The following is a 21,224-nucleotide window of genomic DNA, read 5'->3' on the forward strand; positions in this document are numbered from 1 at the left end:
GATTCTATGAATCTATTAGGATACCAGTGTTGTGATTGTAATCCAGATCTCTACTGTTCATATTCTAGTGAGTCACTTTACACTCTGCAGAAGCCAAGAATACGATAACAAACATTAAAAAGTCATGTTTTATTTAACTGTCATATTAATTAACATGTGAAAAGCCACAGCTATGGTTTAGAAACATAGAATGGTAGGGGTTGGAAGGGTATCAGGTTGGTCAAACAGGATTTCCCCTTGGTGAAGCTATGTTAACTCCCCCTGATAACCATCTTATCCTTCATATATTCAGTGATAACATTCAGGATTAGTTGTTCCATCACTTTTCCAGGGATGGAGGTGAGGCTGACTGGCCTGTAGTTTCCTGGGTCGTCCTTCCTGCCCTTTTTGAAGACTGGAGTGACGTTGGCCTTTCTCCAGTCCCTCAGGCACCTCTCCTGTCCTCCATGATTGTTCAAAAATGATAGAGAGAGGCTTAGCAATCCCATCAGCCAGCTCTCTCAGTACTCTAGGATGCATCCCGTCAGGACCCATTGGCTTATGAGCCTTAAGCTTGGCCAACAAGTCTTTAACGTCTTCCTCTTCCACCCAAGGCAAGTCCTCTGCTGTCCTGGCCATCCTCTTATCCTTGCCAGACAAGGCTTCCCGAGGGTCAGCCTTGGCCGTAAAGACTGAAGCAAAGAAGCCATTCAGTACTTCGGCCTTCTCTGCATCCTCAGACACCAGGGCACCCTCAGCACTTAGCAGCGGGGCCACATTCCCCCTCACCATCCTTCTGCTGCTGATGTACTTGAAAAATGCCTCATTGCCATCCTTAACATCCCTGGCTACATTTAATTCTAGAAGGGAATCAAGATCCACACAGGATCGTGAACTGTACCATCTCATGGTCACTGCAGCCGAGGTTGCCTCCAACCTCACATCCCCAGCCAGGCCCTCTCTATTCGTCAGCACCAGGTCCAGCAGCACACCCCTGCTTGTTGGTTCCTTGATCATCTGTGACAGGAAGTTGGCATCAACAGTCTGTAGGAACCTCCTGGACTGCGTGTGCTTGGCTGTGTGGCTATCCCAGCTAATATCAGGGTGGTTGAAGTTCCCCATGAGGACCAGGGACTGTGATCGTGAGGCAGCTCCAGTTTATTCCAAGTATTAAAATAAATCTGTGCTATTTTAGGTAGTATTAAGTATTAAGAAATCAACTCACTTCAATATAAAAATTATTATAAAATACAATAAGACAAACTAATATCACTCTAATACAGCTACATTACTAGCTAGAATATCTGCTGATGAAGGGTAATAAAAGATTGAGCAACTTTTATGAAGATTCAAAAGCAAGCTGTTAAATATGGAGATTATTCTCTTAGTTGATAATTTTGCACCATTTAAACCAAGATAAGTTTTTCTGCTTTAGCTGGAATACAGCAAACAGGAAACTTCCATAAGAAGTGTGAAAACTAGCAGCCTCGGTAGAGCTACAGCTGCTAATTAACAAATTAATATATTATTATGATATTTCCATTAAAATGGTCCTCAGGAATGATCCTTTGAGAGAAGCTGTTGCTCTAATTACCATGGAAAATAAATAATCCTTCTCTCTTGAGATGTCGTATGCTACATTATAACTTTTTTGCTCAGATTACGTCCAGCTATTCTTTAACTACAATCTGTGCAGATAAACTGTAGTACAATGCCATTTGCTGTTATCAGTTCACCAATACAATTCATTGATAGCCACATTTGAAGTAAAAGTATCAAATCAAGTGGAAACTAACACAGTCTTTGGAATCAAAACAAGACAGTTTGCTGTAGCTGTGATGAACTAGGTTTTTCTGAGCTATGCAAGTATCCCACTCAGATTGAAGCATTTTGCTTGTTAGAAGACATTTTGGATGATTTTGAATCTATGCAAACTAAACAGATAATTTATTGTATGGATTTTCTTTGAATGACCAAACCCCTCTAAGCTATTTAATTAAAATTCAGTTTGATTTGACATTGCAGCAATCTTGGAATGGATGAGCCTAGCCCAGGCTGCACACTTCAGTTCTGGGTGTAAAATTGCCCCAAGAGAGGCAACACTGCTAGGAAAAAAAAATAGGGCTGGATCTTGCATATCCACTCCAGTGTACAGCAGAGAATACAGCTGGTGAGCATAAAACACTTTTTGATTAGTGGGTGGTTTCTCTCTAGAAGCACATGAGGCAATAAATCTTTTCTAGAAGTCATTAACCAACGTTTTCACAACTGTTCTTGTACATCTCTGTGTACTTCTGTGTGATTGTTCCTATAGAAGTGCTCCTAAGTTACTGGTCTTAGATGCATCTTGTAGAAAAGAGTTCCCCAGGATAGCTGCCAGGATGTAAATAGACTGAGCACTCAGTTTAGCTGCTGATAGAAGCTGAGAATAGCTTGCCTGCTGGAGCTGCAATAAAGAGCTCCAGTGAGTTAAATTTCTCTGAAAGTTCTGTGAACTAATTTTTGTCTATAGCATAAGCCCTTTAGAAAGGCCAAGAATGCATCATGTAGATTAAATGGTTACTAGAGCTCTGTAACTGTTTCCATGCATGGAAACCTCAAGACTTTTTTGTTTTTCATTACTGATTTCTTTGTTCTTGTTCCTTTCTTTACTGGTTGAATGTCATGTCTGGGGAAGCTCTGGTGCAAGAGGATGCTCTCTGTTCCCACAGCATGAGGGAAGTGGAAAGCTCTGTATCATCCACAGAGCAGGAGGCACTTCCGTAACTCCTTTTCTGTCTCAGGCTTCTAGGTCTGTTCCTTATCTCCAAGTTATCTTCTTATTTCTCCCTGTGTTATTGAGGGGAGTGCTTGATTTCCAGTTCCCAGGCAGAAAGAGAAAAGCAGTCAAATGTAGTTATAGTGTGTTATTAGAAATTGTGAGCCTCAATTCCCTATTTCCTTCTTTCCTGTCTCGGTCTTCCATTTTCAGAATCCCTCAGCTCTTGATGAGTGCTGTAGAGGCTGATGGACAGAGAATTCTGTTTGTGAAGTGCGAGTTTCCAAATGAAATGTGCAGTTCCTCCCACTACTTTGCTTCTTAAAGAGTTGAGCTGCTTTTTTCTCAATGGACAGCCTGAACTCTCATAGCCAGTGCGTTTGTAGGATACATGAAATTAGGTGTCTCTGCCCCACAGTACAACAGGGCAGACCAAACCATCCTATCTGGGAAGTAATAGTTGTACTGGAAAACCTCTGGTAGGAACAGTCTCTTTCTTGTAGATCTACTGCTTGCCCACATCCCTGTTCTGTCTCTGAGGAAACTTTTCACAGCCTTTTGTTTGTAACGGGAATTAGAAATTAAAAATTGGGTTTGTTGAGAGAGAAAGAACGAACTGGAGAGGAGCCCAGAGCAAATTAACAGATCTGGACGCAGCAGACCCTGGGGAGGTTTGGAGTCTGTTCGGCTTCAGCATGTGGCTGAACCCTCTCTGCCTTTCTAGATACAATGTCCCTTTAATAGTCTTAACAAGCCTGACACTGGCAAGATTTCACTTGTTCAGTACACTACTTAATACAGCTAATTTTCTCCTGACAACATTTTTTTGCAACAATGACGCTTCTGTCACTGGAGCCCGTGAAGAAGGCAGCTTGGAAATGCCAGCCAGAGAGGGAGGTAGCAAAAAGTTCATTGTAGCTGCTCACTTCAACAGTTCTTTAGAAACACTGGGATTTTTTGATTTGTTCTGTAGGGTGCTAGGTATAGTGGAAAGGAAAATAACACAACACTGTGTGTTCATCTTTCTTCATGAACTGATGGCAGATGCCTGAAAAAGTTGTGTGTTACAAGGTGTATCTTAAGGAGAGTAAGAAGCTGCAATTTCATGGGTAGCAGCGCTGGTGTGACTGCCCATGAGGGCACTAGGATTTGATATCAGTTTTCCCCAAGGAACTTATCTAATATCTATAAGTAGTGTGATGTCTTCCTTGGTAATAAGTTAGGTAAAACCCCTTTAAATTGTGAAAAATAGTATGCTTGACCCTAGCAAATTTGTTCCAGAGACAATATACGTACACATATGTATATTGTATATATGTGTATAGATACACACAGTACACACTGAAAGGCCTGTAGCAAGGTGCTGGAAATTGTACAAGCTCAGTTAACAAGCTCTAGTGTCTCTCTGAAGTTCATCCATATTGTTTGCAATGTGAAAAGCAACAGATAGAAATAATTAAAATGTGAGAAACAACCAAGTGATCTCATTTGATTGTCTGTTTGAAACAAATAACTTATTGAGTAAGAGGCAACTTTAATCAAGAAATGTAAATGCTGACTACAACGTATTTCTGAGGGCAATAAAAGTACTGCCAGAAGTAAGGACAGGAAGGCTGAAGAAGAGAGCCAAGTGAGGCTGGCAGTGATGGTGAGCTGCCTTCCTTTACATATCACTATGGGATACTCAAGAATTGAGCAATTTTAATTTTTCTTTTAATTTTCAGTAAACATGAAAACTAATTATAACCAATTAGCTGATGCTTTGCTAGAGCAATGGTGATAGAGATGTTTTTCTGTACCACTGTAAAAGGCTTTATTGGCCTGTAAAAGGCAAAAAATATTTATCAATAGATCCAGTGGCATCTGGAGGCCTGGTTAGAGAAAAGCCCTGCAACCAAATCCATCAGAATCAGGGGCTATGAGCCTCACTTTTCATTCAGTCTGCCTCCTGCTCTGGGAACTGACAGACGAGGATCTGTCATTTGATAATTTTCTACTGCCATGCTCTTGCCAGAGATGTCTTATGTGCATTCTGGGGGAAAAAAATGCTTAGCATATGCTACCTTGTCTACTTTCCTGTACAGCCATCAGGAAAGTGGAAAGAAGTCCTAGAGAAGCCCCATGTTTTCTTCTGAAATAACTAATTCTTTTGTATGAAAATTCAGCTCAGGACTTGTGCTGCTGTCAGGAGACATACACAAAATTCAGAAGAGCCCTTCCCTCCGTTAAGGGCAGGAAAATGTTATGACAGCTGCTGTCCAATGTGAACAGGTTGGGGAACTGTAAAAACTTTCTAAAACATTTTTTAGAGATTAGGCACCAAAGACTTGAGGGGGAGAAGATGAACTGAGGTTGCAAAAGACTATAAAATCTCATAAACCATTCAAACTTTTGGCTGTACTGTAGTCTTTTGTTTAAAAAAATCAAAGTGCTTAGTTTGTAAGTAAATTGAAGTCTGTTAGACCTCACTTGCTGCAACATTTGTGCTAAGATTTCATAATCATGTAATCCAACCTTCCAATAGGTGCCATTTGTTTTGAATGTTGATGAGTGTACTGTAATGCCAGAGTTACATGAGGTGTGGGAGCAATTCCTGCCTACTGTTGACTCTGTGCCTCATTTCATCAGTTGCCTCTAAGTCAGGCTTACACTTGAGTGTGGTTTCAGAATAGTGCCAGGTACTGGTCTGGTGTGCTATCTGCATGAATGGCTCTCCATTTGTGTATGAACTTGGCATTGCCCTTCAAAGTGTCAGCCAAGCTAGCAAAAACATCTTTTTTGCTGTGGCAAGTAATGAAAAGTTCTTCTCAGATGACTGTTTCACCTGAGCCTCATGGCCAATTAGCTTAAACAAACAGTGGGTAAGCAGCAGATTCAGGGGTGATCACCTCTGCTGCAGTGATACTCCGAGACACAGTTCACCAGTATCTAGTCTCTGCCACTCGTGATAACTGTTTCACATAGTTTCTGGTGGAATAAAGGTGTAATTCTGAGTGGTGATTGTGAAGAGGGGAAATAAATGTCATTCAGACATATAGCATAGCTCCTTAAGAATAAGCTTTAACTCATCATTTTCTTACAACAGCTATTCATTCAATTGAAACACAACGTAAGTCATTGCTTTGCTTCGTAAATCCTGCTGCTTGTTCTTTCTTTTGAAAAATATCCATGGATAATATTTTTATATTTCTGTAGTGCCCATCATTCTGTGTGAGGCTCAGTGGTACATATGGATCCCCTTCTCTCTGGAGCACAGTGCAGGAAAGCTGTCACCTACTCAAGGCAGCTCACACAGATGTTACAACCCACAAATGACTTTCACTTACTTTCATGTTATCTGTGTTCTCTGTGGCCTGGAGCCCTTCCACATGCTCTTCCTTTCTTATCCAACTTGGATGTTTCAGCACATCAAAGCAAAGAAGCAATGTAAGACATCCATTTTGATTCTCTTCTTTTTTTTAAAGTAGGATTTTTAAAGGTTATGAAGTATTAAATGAAATAATTACTCAGATTTAACACTGAGTCACTCCTGGCATTGTCTGTGGTGGGGAAAAAGACAACAGTATGTGGTCTCTTGATGAGCTATAAATGGAAATAGCAAATATGTGGAATTGATTGGATCAGGATGTTCCATGGAAGTTTTTAACTGGAAATTGAGCATTCTAAAGAACTAACTAACTTGTCAGAGATTTAAATATGATTTAAATATCCAGTTTAAAAATAAAGATTTTAAGAAAAGCCCTGGGTTTATGTGCAGTTCTATATTTATATAATTCTAGATTTATATAGACTATATAGATAATAAATAAATTTGCAATTGAAGGTTTATTTATTTATGTTACTGAAGTACAGGAACCAGGAAGCAAATGGTTTATGGACTCAAATGTCATTAATGTTCTTTTTAAGTAGTTTTCAAATAGAGTATAAACCCATAAATGAGTTATATGTGTACCCACACATTTTTATCACCTAGATTTTCTGCTTGCAGTCATGTCTAGTCAGGTTTAGTGGAAACAGCAGAAGTATTTTTTGAAAATTAATATATTTTCATGAACTAAAATTGGAAATTATTATGAGAAACAGCCTTGCAGTTGCTCATTACTACATTAAAAGATTGCTCCCGAGATGACCAGAGCAACTTTGACAGTCTGCAGTGTGAGCATGCCAAGTGCTGCTTCACATAAACAGAAAACTTCTACAGTGAATTATGATATTAATGAATTTCACATGGTACAAGATTAATTTGTGTCTTTTCTTAAAAATACCATTAAAAAACCCTATTACCCTGATATTCTTCCTTAAAAAAGCAGAGAACAAAGGATAAAAACAGGTGAGATTTTTTGGAAGGTGCTGAATAAAGGAGAGTTGTTGCCCAGAATGTTTTTTTCAGTCCATGATTTCTGTGCATATTTACACTTTCGAGTATTCAGCTCATGCTGTGTGCTTAAAAAACTGTGTAGAAGAATAGTAAATTTTATGACAGAAATAAAGAAGCCATTTTGAGTGAGACTTTCTCTAAGTATTTAGAAGAAAAACTAAAGAATAGTTTTATTTAAAAGTACAAAGCATTTTTCAGTAGGAAAAATAATTACTTACTCTGGAATGTGAGCAGGGCACTGGATACCTGACCTGTAATTTAGGGAAATAGTGAAGGGTTTTTCATCAGTAATTATTATTATTACAGTAGAACTATGGGGCCCCGGTTGAGACCAGGACTCTCTTGTGCTGGGCGCTGTCTATCCAGCAAGAGATAACCACTGCTGCCAGAATTTTGCAGCAAAGGCAGGGCAAACTGAAGAGGAGGATGGAAGAAATGGAGGTAGAAAGTAGAAGTGGTTAGCCCAAGATCATGCTGCTCACTAAGGGACACCGCTGCCTTGCAACGACAAGTTGCTTTTGTAACATGACATCCTTGGTCAGAGAGAATGGCTGTGATTTAAATGGGTGATGCTATTTGCTTGTGTGACAGAGCATCTCAAAGGATCAGTAGCTTGTGCAAGCTGTCCTGTACAACACCAGAATTGGTATGTGGATCTTCCTTGAAAGTTTTGGGCTATGTTTTGCTTAGTGTGAGCAATACATGAGAACGTACTGCTTTAAGGACATAATGATTTATGGTTGTCTCTGATTTGCCTCAGTGTAATCAACCAAGTATAAGATGCTTCAGCCTACAAAGCATTTGCTTATATAAATCTCTGTCACTTGCAATTTTTTTGATGTCAATAAAACATTGTTTACGGAGGAAATAATGGATGAAGAGAGCATGAATAAGACCCTTTTTAAAAATGTGGTAGCTGAATTCTCAAGGAACTACATGTTATTTTGAGAAAATGTGAACATCTTTAAATTGAGTTGCTCTTTTCATACACTGGGCCTTAATGTCGTTTAGAAAAATGATAGTAATACATTGTTGCTTGAAATACAACAGCTTACAAGTTTACTACTAAAGCAGGGATCAGTTCTGCCCTACCTGATCAGTAGTATTCTGCTTAGTTACTAGTCCTGCTAAACTTACCTCATTTGTGAGTTCCAATATCCCTTTTTGATGATGAATCACTGAGGTAGTATTTGATAATGCGTGAGACTAGCAGAGCTGCCCCCCAGATAAGTAAGCGCTTGTATCATTATTTGTCCCTGAAATAAGGAGCATGTCTAGGGGTTCCATACCACTGCCACACGTGCTCCTTTGCACAGCGACAAATCAAATAGATTTGCACTTAATTCTCCAAGCTCACACAGGCAATGGGAAAAAAAGGAATGTTTGGAATTTGCAGTGCTATGTGTAGCAGCTCTGCTTCAGTGGGCGAAAATTTATGTGGGATATTAGAGTTGGCAAAAGGGGTAGGGACAACAGAGAAGCTGTGATGTGTTTGATTGGAGGTCTTCAAGACCCACCTGGACATGTTCCTATGCGACCTGATCTAGGTGAGCCTGCGTCTGCACGGGGGTTGGACTGGATGATTTCTGGAGGTCCCTTCCAGCCCTACCATTCTATGATTGTGTACCAGTATAGAGTCCCTATCATTACCCACCATACTGGCCTATCCTCATGACGCCCTGGGAAGAGTGGAGGGAAGAAGGCACATGTTGCAGAGCTTTCTCTGTCTTGAAAGACACAGCCATCAGATTACATTTTCAGGCCATTCTGCAGTGTGGTGATTCAGAAACAATGGGAGGTTCCTGTCCCATCCAGTTTTTCCTCTTGATTACCGCAGATGGAGAATAGAAACCTAAATATCTGAGACATCTCAGTAAGTTTCATGGTTTGCAATGACTAAGTGTGTGACAGAAGTGCATATGACTCGTGCACAAACTTGGTAAAAATCCTGATACTATCTGTGGACACGCCATGGTATGCCACGAAATAATGCCACTTGTTACTAGCATCATGTTCATTATAGAGACACAGGTGTCTCATTTAATGCTGCCTGTGACGTGTGGCTGGTGCCGAAATACATTTGAGAATGTAAGTCATGGTTTTCAAATGTATGACATTCTAGTGGGCATTTGAGAAAACTCTCACAAGTCACAGTAATTTCATAGACTTTGTCCTTGTTTTGGTGTTACTAGCATTCAGTATTTTTTTTTCTTTTTGCAAATATTTGATTTGCAGCCAGGAACCAAAATTACACCTTTTGTGTTAATTATTAGTGGCTTTTCTACAGGCTACTAGACTATATATATTGAACAATAAAGATTCAGAATAGGGAGCTTTGTGTATTCACTGTAGTTTGTGTTTGATGTAATCCACATTTTGTATTGGAGCTTGTCCTCACTGCTAAGAGATGTTTTATTCTTTTTATCCTTTGGATAAGTAAGAGCAGTCCTGTTGCCAAAGCACAATAAAGCCTAGGCACTTAACTTTTCACCACAAGGTAAACTCATTCAAAGGTCAAAGAGTAGTTCCACCTGGGGCTGAACCCTGTAAGTTTAGCTTGTGGTAAAACCTGAGTCTTCATTGTGCTTTTGTCCTGGAATTGCTCCTGCACACCACCATGCCTGCTCTCTATAATGCTTTTATCTTGGGACAGTTCATGGGAGTGCTACTGAGGGACAAAAAAATGGGTTTTTTTAGCAATGGAGGCAGGTCTTTTGTTTCAGCATAGAAAACATGATTTCCATCCACACAGACTTCAAAAGAAACAGTAGAAATTCTTGAGAGCCTGATTATCATGGTGTAATCACATTATCAGAGAGATTAGAGGCACTTCATGTGTCTATGATGTAGTGACACTCTAAGGCACTGGACAAAATCTTAAAGTGCTGTTAAAAACTTTCTCAGAGGGCACTAAGGCAAAAGAGAGCTTTTTACCTATTGGCCCTGAAATTATGGAGAAGCATGTATAATTCTTCTGTCAGCTGTAAAACAGAACAAGAGTAAAATATGTGGTTACTGGCTTTTACTGTCTAGATAAATTTTTCAAAGTGACCTGCAGCAGAGCAAAACAAAAGCTTCCTAAAATATTAAATCCTATCAGTTCCAGTCAGTGTGAAACACTGTCATTAACCAGGCAATCAAGCTAATTGAATACAGAAGTGTTAGCAATTCAAACAAGTGCGGAATTCACAGTGTGTTTTCTTTAGAAACCTTGGTGAACTTTTGGATGCTGTTGCTTTTGTGGGTGGTGGCTGGCTATAACAGTAATATGCCCATTTTTAGAGTATATCTGCCTGATGCTGTGTTATTTTGAGGTAAACAGTGCACAACTCATGCCTGATAAGTTAGATGTTACCTAAAATATTCTTAATAGCTTATGACTATAGGAAATTAAAAAGTTAAAGCTGCCACTGAAAATGAGAGCAAAGCATGTGATTTTTGTAGCGAGTTCTTTGTTGTGTACGGTTGCCAAGGACTACTGAAGATTTGGGGATTAATGTTTATGATCATATGCTTCCAAATATAAAGAATTCCATTGATAATTAGCCGAGAGTGAAGAAAGCTAAACATAATCAACAGAACAGCCTTTTCAGATGGGAGTCTGTGCCTCTGGAAGTGCACAGTATGGACAGTGTCTAGACAGAAAAGGTATGAAATATAAAACATGCACTTGACCTCAGTTAAAAGGCCAGGATGAAATAATGGCATCAGAAAGAGTGACAGAGGCAAATTGCTGAACTTTAAAAGAAAACTGCTCCAGTAGTGGAAAAGCATGTTTTAGCCTAAACAAGTGCTAAAAATGATCCTGGAAAAAGATATTTTCTTATTCAGTTACAATCTGTTTTACTTTGCTGGATGATTAGCATGTAAACATTCATTTTTAAATTAACTGTAAAGTCTTTTACCTGCCAAACTATGTAGTCAGGACTTTGTATGTCTCCAGCTGAGATTACTAAAACACTTGCAGCAGGGAGCTACATTCCTTCTGCTCTTTTAAAGAGTTAGGGAAATGGAAGGGAAACACAGTACCATGGACACACATGTAGAGGAAAGTTGAAAGGAGGGGGATTTATGTGATTTTTTAACTTCCTCCTCCATTCTGTATTTTCAACATAAGGCTTGATTTCTTTGCATGAATAATTTCATGTAATCCACTGACTTTCTTGCCAGGAGAAAACATAGCCCTAAACTGCCATTTTCTACTGATACTTTGGGACCTGAAACTGCTGATGTCTTTCAGATGATCTCAAAATGAAACACATGAAAAATATGAAAATGTTCACACAAAACTCTGTACTAAGCGTTCCACTGCCAGAAGCAGCTTCTGAGGCTAATAAAAAATCAGAGCACCTAGATGCAAAACTTTCTGAACATTGGCTTGTTTTAGGAACAAGCACCAGACTATTAATTGAAGTTCATCGCTCCCGTCTAAGTCTCCGCAGTTGTAGCATAGGCTGCCATCTTCGGGCAATGCTCAGTCATTGCACCCTTCTTTTTGTGCTCGAGAAATCAAAATTTGCACCCCGACTACAAGGTAAATAGAGCACGGTGGAATCAGTCCCATTCCTGGGTCAACCATTATAGTCGTTTCAACACCCTAAAGTGTGCTTTTGGGCTGCGTGTGACTCATGCACTTCTTGGGTCTTGTATTTTCTTTTTGTTGTGCTTGGTCTAAAGCATGAGCAAAGTCTTTTTGCCCTCGGCAGCTTGGAAGTAGGTGAAACTCAAGAAGCAGCAACCAGTTTGATCTCAAAACACTGTTGTCTTCCCCTGTCCCTTCCTACTGTAATATAAATATAATATATATAATAAATCTTCCAGGAAAAAGAGAATATTTCTTCCTGTTACCCATGACTTGCCTGAAATAACCTCTGAAAGCTCCTTATCTCAGGATGTACTGGAAAAACTTTAGGATATCCCAGGTACTCCGAGAGATATAAAATTGCATTAAATATTGAGTTGGCCAGAGTAATTGCAAAAGAGCTTGTGAACATGGTATATTGACTTCTTTTTTAACTGTATGTTAGGGTCGACCAGGACCAATTGGGCTTCAAGGACCAATAGGTGCACCTGGATTTACTGGCCCAGAAGGTTTGCCAGGAGCAAAAGGTGAGAAAGGAGCAGTGGGCCCTCCTGGACCAGCTGGACAAAAAGGTGACAAGGTAGGCTCCTCAGGGACTTTTCTGTCTCTACAATAGATCTATAGTTTTGTAGAGATTTTTGAATGAATAAAGATAATCTTGGACTATCTGCCTGGGGTGAGAACACAACAGCTTTTCACGAGTATCTTTAGAGGATCCTGTGCCAGTATGAGTGATGGTGTTTTCATGATTCTAGCAGATAACACTGAAATCATTAAACCTGTATTTTGGAAGACACAGAAACCCAGGATAGGAACTGGCCTTTAATGATTGGAATCAATCTCCTTCCACTGAAAAAATCCTGTATGTACTCCAGAACTGCTATTTCCATCTGTTAAGATGGATACATGTGCCATAACAATGTGCCATAAGATTCCATCTCTTTATCTCTTGGGGAAGCAATAATCTTTACCTTTCCAAAGCAAGACCAGTGTAGGCTGGATATTCTGCTCCCACAATCTGTGTTTGCTACTATCCAGAGCAGAGCAGTTGAACCAACAAAATGGTAATTACTTGCAGCTCAGCCAGGGGTGGTCTGCAGTTGCAGTTAATACAGTGGTCTGTATGTCTCTGGGTGCTGCTGCCCAAGTGTAGACAGAAAAACCCATAAGTCCTTTAGGAACTCCTGAAAGGTCAAGCGTGACACTGAGAGTTAAGCTTAAACTGGATTGTTTATTTTCCTGACATCTCATTTTCCCCAGATGTGCAGCAAGAGATTATATTTTTACTTTAAATTGCCTGATTAAAACATTCCTGAAACACTCATTTGGCATCCAGTCAAGCTCAGATGCTCAGTTCCTCTCTTCACTGACCCCTGCGGTCAGAGAGCATCTGCATGAGATAGTTTGCTCCTTTAGTTTTGAAAGCTGAAGTCCAAGACTGAAAATGCTGGAGTGAAAAGTATTTCACAGGTAAGTGAAATATACAGATTGTTTAAGTGAAATATAACTCTTTTTTTCTGCAGGGCCCAATGGGAGTTCCAGGATTTCAAGGCATCAATGGGATCCCAGTAAGTTTGCACATGTAAATATAAATCATCAAAATGTTACAACCAAAAGTACGTAAGCACAATGAGACTGTCCTAGCACATGCATGGTGTATTTTGCAGGTGCTTGCTTCTCTCTGGTAAATGACAGTGTTTGTTAGTTTATGTGGCGATCCCATGCTGTTTTGTAAGAGGTGTTTGGATCCTGTTATGTGAAGATAAGAAGTTGATATGTATCAGGAAGTGAGCCAGAGCTACATGGGGATCCACTGCATCATTGATAAGCTTTCTTTCAGCACCATGTTTTCTAAGCACCATGTCTAGAAAATACCATATCATAAAATCATAGACTTACCAAATTGAAAGGGACTTCAGTTAGTCGAACAGACATGATCAGCTGTGCTTCAGGCCTGTTTTAGTATTTGTTTCCTAATCAATTCTTAAAACTTTGTTTCTCCATTAGAAAGGCTTTGCTAGTGCCTAACCTCAGTCTTCTTTCTGCAGTTTAAACCTCCTAATTCTCATCTACTCATGGACACAGAGAGCAGATTGTTCCCTTTTACTTTGTAGTAACCTTGTACGTGTTAACTGTTCCCAGGTCTCCTTCAACCTTCTTTTGCTAGGACGTAAATGAAAATAGTGATCAGATCTGAGACCCTCCAGAGAATCCTTGCTTCTTCACTAGGTGCTAGTTCTAGTTCAGCTCTGAGCCTTTCAGAAACATAAGACAGGAAAGATAATTGCTGTGTTTTCCAGGTGGTAAACATAGGTAATCATTTTCCCTGAGCATCAGAGGGGGTTTTTTTGCTTGTATCTTTCATTCTTTAGAACTTTACCATACTAATGACCGTTGTTTCCTTCACCATGCAAAAAAATATGTGTCCAGAATGTTATGACTAGCTTTCCTTTGCTCTGAATTTCCCCAGTGATTTTTGCAAAGATGTCTTAGACAATTCACCTCAGGGGAGTTTTAGCTGGGCCCACTTTAGAAGTTGCCTCAAACTTCCTTACTCTCTCTACGTTGTTTAGCTCATCCTGCTTTTCCCTTCTGGAATTCTTTCTTTTCTTGATAATGTTTCCCATCTTCTTTATTCTTGTGCCTTCGGACTACACTCATACTCTTTATCATCTTCCCTACTTCCTCAGCTGGCCAAGAGATCCAACAGTTGAGCTGTGTTTCCTTACTTCCTATCAAAAACTGAATTGTTTTGATAGATTGGCTGAAAATGCACGATTGGCCCTGTAAAGGGAGCTTGCTTGATTGCAGTTCCTTCCTGGCCCTTGTTCTTCTCTTCCCCTTTGCTCATCCTTGCCTGTTTTCTCTCCTGCTCTACTCCCTTGCTGCTGTTTTTTCTTTTCCCACCAGCCAGCTCTCTAGCTCTGAAGAGAACAAGCTGTTCCCATAATACTTAATTTAATTGAACACACTGTGGGAACGTGCTGTTCTCAGGGTATTTTTTCAGATAAGGCTCTGTAGAAAGGGGATTCCCAACAATGAGGGGAGGCAGAGATACAGCAACAGTCATGCCAGGTAGTTGGCAGCAACAGCATTCCAAGGAGAGAGAGCAGGGGAGACAGAGGGCAGGATTCAAACCCGCAAGCATACACAGATCTGCTGTGTCTGCTTTGTAGTATTCTTCAGGTGGGCAAATGGGAAAGAGGCAGATTTTGCTGTTTGTAAGCAGCAAAGTGTTCACCATTGTGGCAGGTTGGAAAAAAGGGGAAGGGAAACTAGTTAATACTGTTTACATTCTAGCCATTGAGATAAATACTTCCATTCTAAGGTGAAAATAGCAACCACTACTGCTTGAGAAAATATTTATACTTTTGCTAGTGGCATTTCAGGAAAGGGAGTCGCCTCGGTTTGTTGTGCAATGTATAGAAACATATGCATATGATATGGATGTGTGAAATGCAGAGCAAAGGGGGAGAAAGAATGTGTATGCCGGTACATCTAAAAGAGAAGTAAAAATATATTGCGCTCTCTGTGCAAGAATTCACATCTAAGTATAGAGAGAGTCTTTGCAGTATGCAGTTCTGTTAGTGTGTGCAGGTAAATTTTAGTCATGGCCAGAGGACTGCAGGGCTGTGATTCAGAGGGGAATCCCACTATTGACCTTAAGGGAGGTGGTGTTCCACAGAGTTCCCTTGGGGAATGCTGGTGGTAAGTAAATGATGTTGTTGCAGCTGGCCTGACTAATCCCTTTAACATAGTAAATACAGCAGCTCCATCTGTTCATCGCTGGCCTTTCGTGTCACAGTGTAGAAGAAACCCACAAATCCTTGGCCCTACTGGGGAAGTTGATTTTTTTTTCCTATAGGACAAAATTCAAGGACATCTCTGGCAAAGACTGGAACATGAACTGTCCAAGGAGTTCTAAAAGGAAGTATTTCTATGAGAAGTGAGCCCATAAAAGCTAGAGCTACGTGGAGAGGCAAAGTTCTCTATTTTGTGACCGTTTTAGAGGAACTACAAGCAGTTGGTGATAGCTGTAAAAAGGCCATTTTGCTGTGGCAATCCATGAAACTGCCTATTCAATTAGCTTTGTGTTCACCCTTAATTGTATTTTTTTCCCTGTTTTCAAATATGTGTTGAGCTCTCCTGTTGAGATTGCCTTTGTGCTGTTTGATTTGGAAAAGAGGCCCCTTGGGATCATGGTGTTAGTGTATGAGCAAGAATCAGATAAAGCAAGGGCCCATATGAACAGTTCAAGTTTCCTTATCTGTCTCACAGGGAATGTCTCCTTTTGTGAGAACAGAGAGCACAAGCGATCTCTCTAGCTTATGTGTGAACTCAGGTCTGTAAACTAGTCACCCTGCCCTGCATAAGTAAAACCTGTGAAAATCATCTGCCTTAGACAATACAGGTGCTTGTGTTCAGTTGGCACATCTGTCAAAAGAGGAATTGGAGGAGGTGAGAACAGTGAAGCTATTAGCCACCATTTTTCAGGTCAAACAGCTCTTAATCAGTTTTTTAAATCCCTGGGAAAAAAAGATTCATTTATGACAGAACTTTATGACTCTCAAGGAAGTCATTTGTGGCTATTGACTACCTCAGGTAAAGTTTTGAAATCAAAACCTTGTGAACTCTGATAACAGATTACCTAGAAATTATAAAATCCTGTTTTTTTTTTTCCTACAGCAATAGCCTGTATGCTTGTGTGTGTGACTGTGTCATGCTTTGGCTCAGAACCACAGACTTGGGTGCTATGGGATTAAGTGACAGGGCCACAAATTTATATATGCATAAGAAATCACTATGGTCAGCATATTTTATGTCCTCTCTTTGTGAACTCTTCTCATATTAAGAGGATACCAAAATCCTTTGGGCTGCTGACAGACTGTGTTGGTCCAAGAGTTGAGAGATCTCACCCAAAGTGTTTCCCAAGACATGGGGCTACCAGTCAGCTGCCTGCCATAGGCTGGCTCTTGGCCAGCACTAAAGGCTTAGCAGCTTAACTCTGTGGTTGTCCCGTGCTGAAGGGCAGATGTTGGCTGTTCAGCTTCACTACACCCTGCAGCTGGTTACCTTATGTTGTAACCAGATACATGTACACTTGTCCCACACAGCTTCTGGTTTTATTCGTGCTATAAACAAAGAAAAAGACCTGGTACCAAACATCAAGTACTCTGTAGTCACAGCCTCTGCCATTAGAGACTTGCTGCACTTGGCTATGACATCCTGCGATGTGGCTGGAGGCGAGTGAATTGCCTCTGGTTTATTGCAGCTTTGGGAAATGAATGAAATCATTTCTAAGAGACCAACACAAGTGGCAATAGATTGGTGCTTCAGTCTTCTCCTGTTGCTTCACCAAGGCCTAACAGGTTCCTGCTTGCACACCACGTGTGAGTGTTTTTACAAACAAACTTGAATCATCAGGGCAACGGGTACTAAGTACACAGTGGTGCCTGGTGTTAATGCTTTGGCATGACTTCATTCCATGTCCTCAGGCCTTGTTTAATCTCAGATTTATACTTGTCTGGCTGAGCTGCCTTGTTCCTTTAGTGAAGACACACTTTACACACATTCAATTTGCACCTTATTGACTGACAGAGAGCAATTCTGGGCTCTCTCCTTCTCTCCATTTTGTTGGCACAAATGTCAAGGCAGTTGCCAAGTGAGCTGGACCAAGGAACTCATCTGACTAAAAAATTACCCCATTAAGAAACAGAACAATTATTTCTCTGCTGTGTTAGTTTACTGCTTCAACTCGCCTGTTCTGCCTGTGCTTATGGCAGCACAGGGAAGAGGTAGGTGTGAGCAAGCAGGAGTGTGCCGTGGAACGTGCCAGTGATCAGCTTGAGTACTTAAGTAATTATGGCCTAAATTGCTCTGATTCCTTGGGAAAGTCACTCTGCTATTGTGTGCCCCCAGCTTCTCATCCAGAAAATGAAGATTATAGCATTGCCACATTTTTGCAAGGCATTTTAAGATCCTTAGATAAAAGACTTTACATTACAGCAAAGTTCTCATAGAGTTTGGTGCGAGGATATGCTATTGGCTTGGACTGGGAAGACCTTTAGCAACACAAATATGTTTCATTTTAAGTGTCAGGCATGAAGGGCCTGTTAAATGTTCTGTTTTGTCTCTATTTTATCCATGTTTATTTTTTTACTTTCTTGGTGTGAGTCATAGCTTGTTTAATGCCATATCTGAAGGACAAATCTTTGGGATCAAACACAAGTACTTTTGGGATGAGTCAAGATCAGGGTGTACAGAGGGGATGGAGAGAACTGTCAGTTACTGATACTATCTCTGTGAGTTTCATTTTTCTTCCTGCCACCAAACACTGTCTTTGAGTGCCACAGAACTCATTTCTATGAAAAGGAGGATAGAATATGGAGATGTTTGAAACTTGGGTAATGTGACTGACAGTTCTGCCTTCCTGTGTTTTGCCTACACATACTCATGACACCAAAGTAAAAAGGAACTTTGATTTCCTTTGCACCAGTACCATGCTGAATAAACTCCAGTTAAATTAATAGAGCAAATTAATAGAGAGGGCAAAGGGGATGTGAAATCAAAATTAGGTACAATTAGTCTGCTTGATAAATAATTGACTATTACAAATACTTTCTTTTACATACTGTTAGCTTAATTAAGTCTTTCTCACAGTTGCCTTGCCTAAGGTTTTATGTTTCATATAACAAGATGTTTTCTCAAATGGCCTAGTGCTGGAGCTGCAACATCTGTTGAACTATTAAAGGAAAGAACCCACGCTGGAGAGGAAGAGAAGTCACAGAAACTTTAAGAAGATTGGACTTATAAATGCTCAGTATTGTTGAGCATGCCTCTGCACTTGTTTTCACAGGAGTGACTTCCATTCCTAGTGTCAGGTGCACCCCTGTGTGCTGTTTCACAGTGTTATATGCCATATATTTCAGACTGCTGGGGGATGAGTATTGCCCTTTTGGGACCTACTCATGCACAAATTATGTACTTCAGAAAATTATCCCTTGGAGAAAAAAGTAATTAAATGAATACAGCCAATGTTCTAGGATTCAAACTTTGGGGAGGATAAGCAATGCTGGCCGAGGCAGCTAGTTCTGTTGCAATCTGCCATACACTGAACTTGAGTGGGAGTTGTGTGTTTCTTTGTTTTACGTTGCCATTCGGAAGATATCAGTATTCTGGGACATTGTTACTAATGAAATAATGCATCCTTTCTCTTTTTTCCCTTTTTACACAGGGTCATCCTGGGCAATCTGGACCTAGAGGTCTGCCTGGCCTCGATGGCTGCAATGGTACCATTGGGACTCCTGGTGTTTCTGGAGCAGATGGGTTTCCTGGCCTACCAGGGCTGCCTGTATGTCCCGACTCGAGTGTGGTGTTTTACAATCACTACGCCAGAACTTGGTTTTATGCCATTCTTGGCAAAGTAACTCCCAAGCACTTAGAAGAACCCTAATAACCCAGTAACCCTAAGTCTAATATTAAATCTAATATTAACAGGAAAATACCAGAGAAAGTGTTTTGCAGAACCTTGTTTTTCTAAAGCCACAAAAGTCTAAAATTCTCATAATTCCACAGCTTCCTGACAAAGCTGCAGTGGTACTTTTGCAGTTTACTGGAGACAGGAGTTTGCCTTCTCCATTGTGCTGAATATAACTTCTTTCAAAACTAAATCAGTGATTTTCCAGAAATTTATTTTTCTTTTTTTTTGTTTTTCCAAATCAGGGTCGTCCTGGCCCAAAAGGCCTTAAAGGAGAACCTGTGTTTGCTCAAGGCAGTCTCAAAGGAATGAAGGTAAGAGTTGTCATCACATAGGAGAAAATGCAGTATTAAGAAAACTTAGATATCCCACAGATTGCAGAGTTGATGCTGCAGGTTAGATTGCTCATGATGTTAGACATAGGTATGCTGGGTGTGTCTGAACGCAGGGCTGTGCAAAGGGCCTCATAGTAACTTCATTAGTAACACAGAATACTCTCAAACTTGGAATTGCTTGGTCTTTGCATCCCATACTGGGAAGCAGGGACATTGCTCATCCTGTTACTGTTCAGTGTAGTTGCTGGTCCTTCACTTGTTTCTGGTGAGCTAGCACCATTCATTTATGGTGTCAAACCATGGGTGTAAGGAATTTCTTATAAGTTTATTCTAACTTACATGAGGTAACGTATGTGTTTGTAGAGCAGATGTAGCAAAAGAGAGTCTCAGCTTTCCTGTAGCTGACATCTTTGAATCTGCCAGGTCTGTTGAAATAACAGCTCAGTAAACTCCCAAGTGCATGTTAAGATTTCTACTGTGGGATCTCAGCTGCCTCCTGGTGGTTTTTGTACTGAGAGGTACTAGTAAGTAATTGGTCATATTCTTGGTTTAAATACATGACTATCCCACTCATAGTATTCCATCTTCTGCTGCTATGAAGTCAGGATTTTATTTATTAAGGAGCTCACCCTGAAAACTCTATATCAAATCTGTAATTTGGTTTTCTGTACAGAAAATACGAATTATGGAGAATCAATGTCAGTTTATTGTTCAGACCAATAAATGGGTTCTTGAATATGGTCACGTAAAAGATTTGGTTCTTTGTGCCTAGAAACAAATACTCATCATCTTGCCATGATCTTGATTTTTGCCAGAAGTATTAAATTTAGAATAAATCTACAGAGTATTCAGTACTTCTTGTGGTACTGAATTCAGCCATATTTAGCACCCTCATGCTTCATTAAACATTGAAAATAGTCAGAAATGTATTGTGTCACATCAGGCTCCTCATACTGATTTTGTTGGTCAAAATTAAGAATTCTTCTAAAATTCTACCTATGTTATATACACTCATACATTGAGAAAAGTTAAATAGATCTTTATTTACTCCAGTATTGATGGGAAATACAGATAATTTAATGTAATTATGATATGCTTTAATGTATTTTGTAGTGGGTTTGTAGTGTGTTTTTACAGATAACACCATTTTTTTTCATGTCACGTTAGTTTCTCTTGTTACCCATAAATAAAACAGTTGGAATTTCTCTGGAGTTTTGGAATCTCTCTGTTATCCAGTTTAAATATGGAAGCACAGGTGTCAAAATAGTTTCCTATTTGCACTTGATCTAATATTAACTAACAGCAAATATTTCTGTTTATGCAAAACTTCATGTTCCTTATAGTTTGTTGCAATAATGTAGTGTAATTTTTACTCTTACATTTTTAATTTTTAGGGAGAAAATGGTCTTCCTGGATTGGATGGAATTTCTGTAAGTTATTTAATTAGGGAAATCATGGTTTTAAAGAATATTAAGTAGGTAATTTTTCCTGTATTGCTCTCAAGGACACTTGATAACCGTTAGTGAGCAATGTATTCACAGGTGTGATACCAGTGACATGAGCAATCTAGCTTTGTGATGGTACAAGTGGACCCACGCTATGGTAGAGGAAGTCACAAGTTGCTGTTATCTTTTCTGATTTTCCATTTTGAAACCAGACTGCCCTCTACCATTAAACTCTGTGACTTTGATTTTCAGAATACATCTAATAATATG

At 39.9% G+C, this 21,224-nt stretch overlaps 1 protein-coding gene across 1 annotated transcript in view; it reads left to right on the plus strand.

Annotated features, from left to right (window-relative positions):
* Window positions 1-21,224, plus strand: part of COL4A6 (collagen type IV alpha 6 chain) — a 119,599-nt gene that overhangs the window by 62,527 nt on the left and 35,848 nt on the right. The window contains exons 4-8 of the mRNA XM_062006404.1: window positions 12,143-12,277; window positions 13,221-13,265; window positions 18,932-19,048; window positions 19,420-19,488; window positions 20,904-20,939. Coding sequence (XP_061862388.1) covers window positions 12,143-12,277; window positions 13,221-13,265; window positions 18,932-19,048; window positions 19,420-19,488; window positions 20,904-20,939 — 402 coding nt within the window. The remainder of the gene's footprint in view (window positions 1-12,142; window positions 12,278-13,220; window positions 13,266-18,931; window positions 19,049-19,419; window positions 19,489-20,903; window positions 20,940-21,224) is intronic.

The sequence above is a fragment of the Colius striatus genome, chromosome 13 (assembly GCF_028858725.1).
Source record: "Colius striatus isolate bColStr4 chromosome 13, bColStr4.1.hap1, whole genome shotgun sequence".
Taxonomy (NCBI): domain Eukaryota; kingdom Metazoa; phylum Chordata; class Aves; order Coliiformes; family Coliidae; genus Colius; species Colius striatus.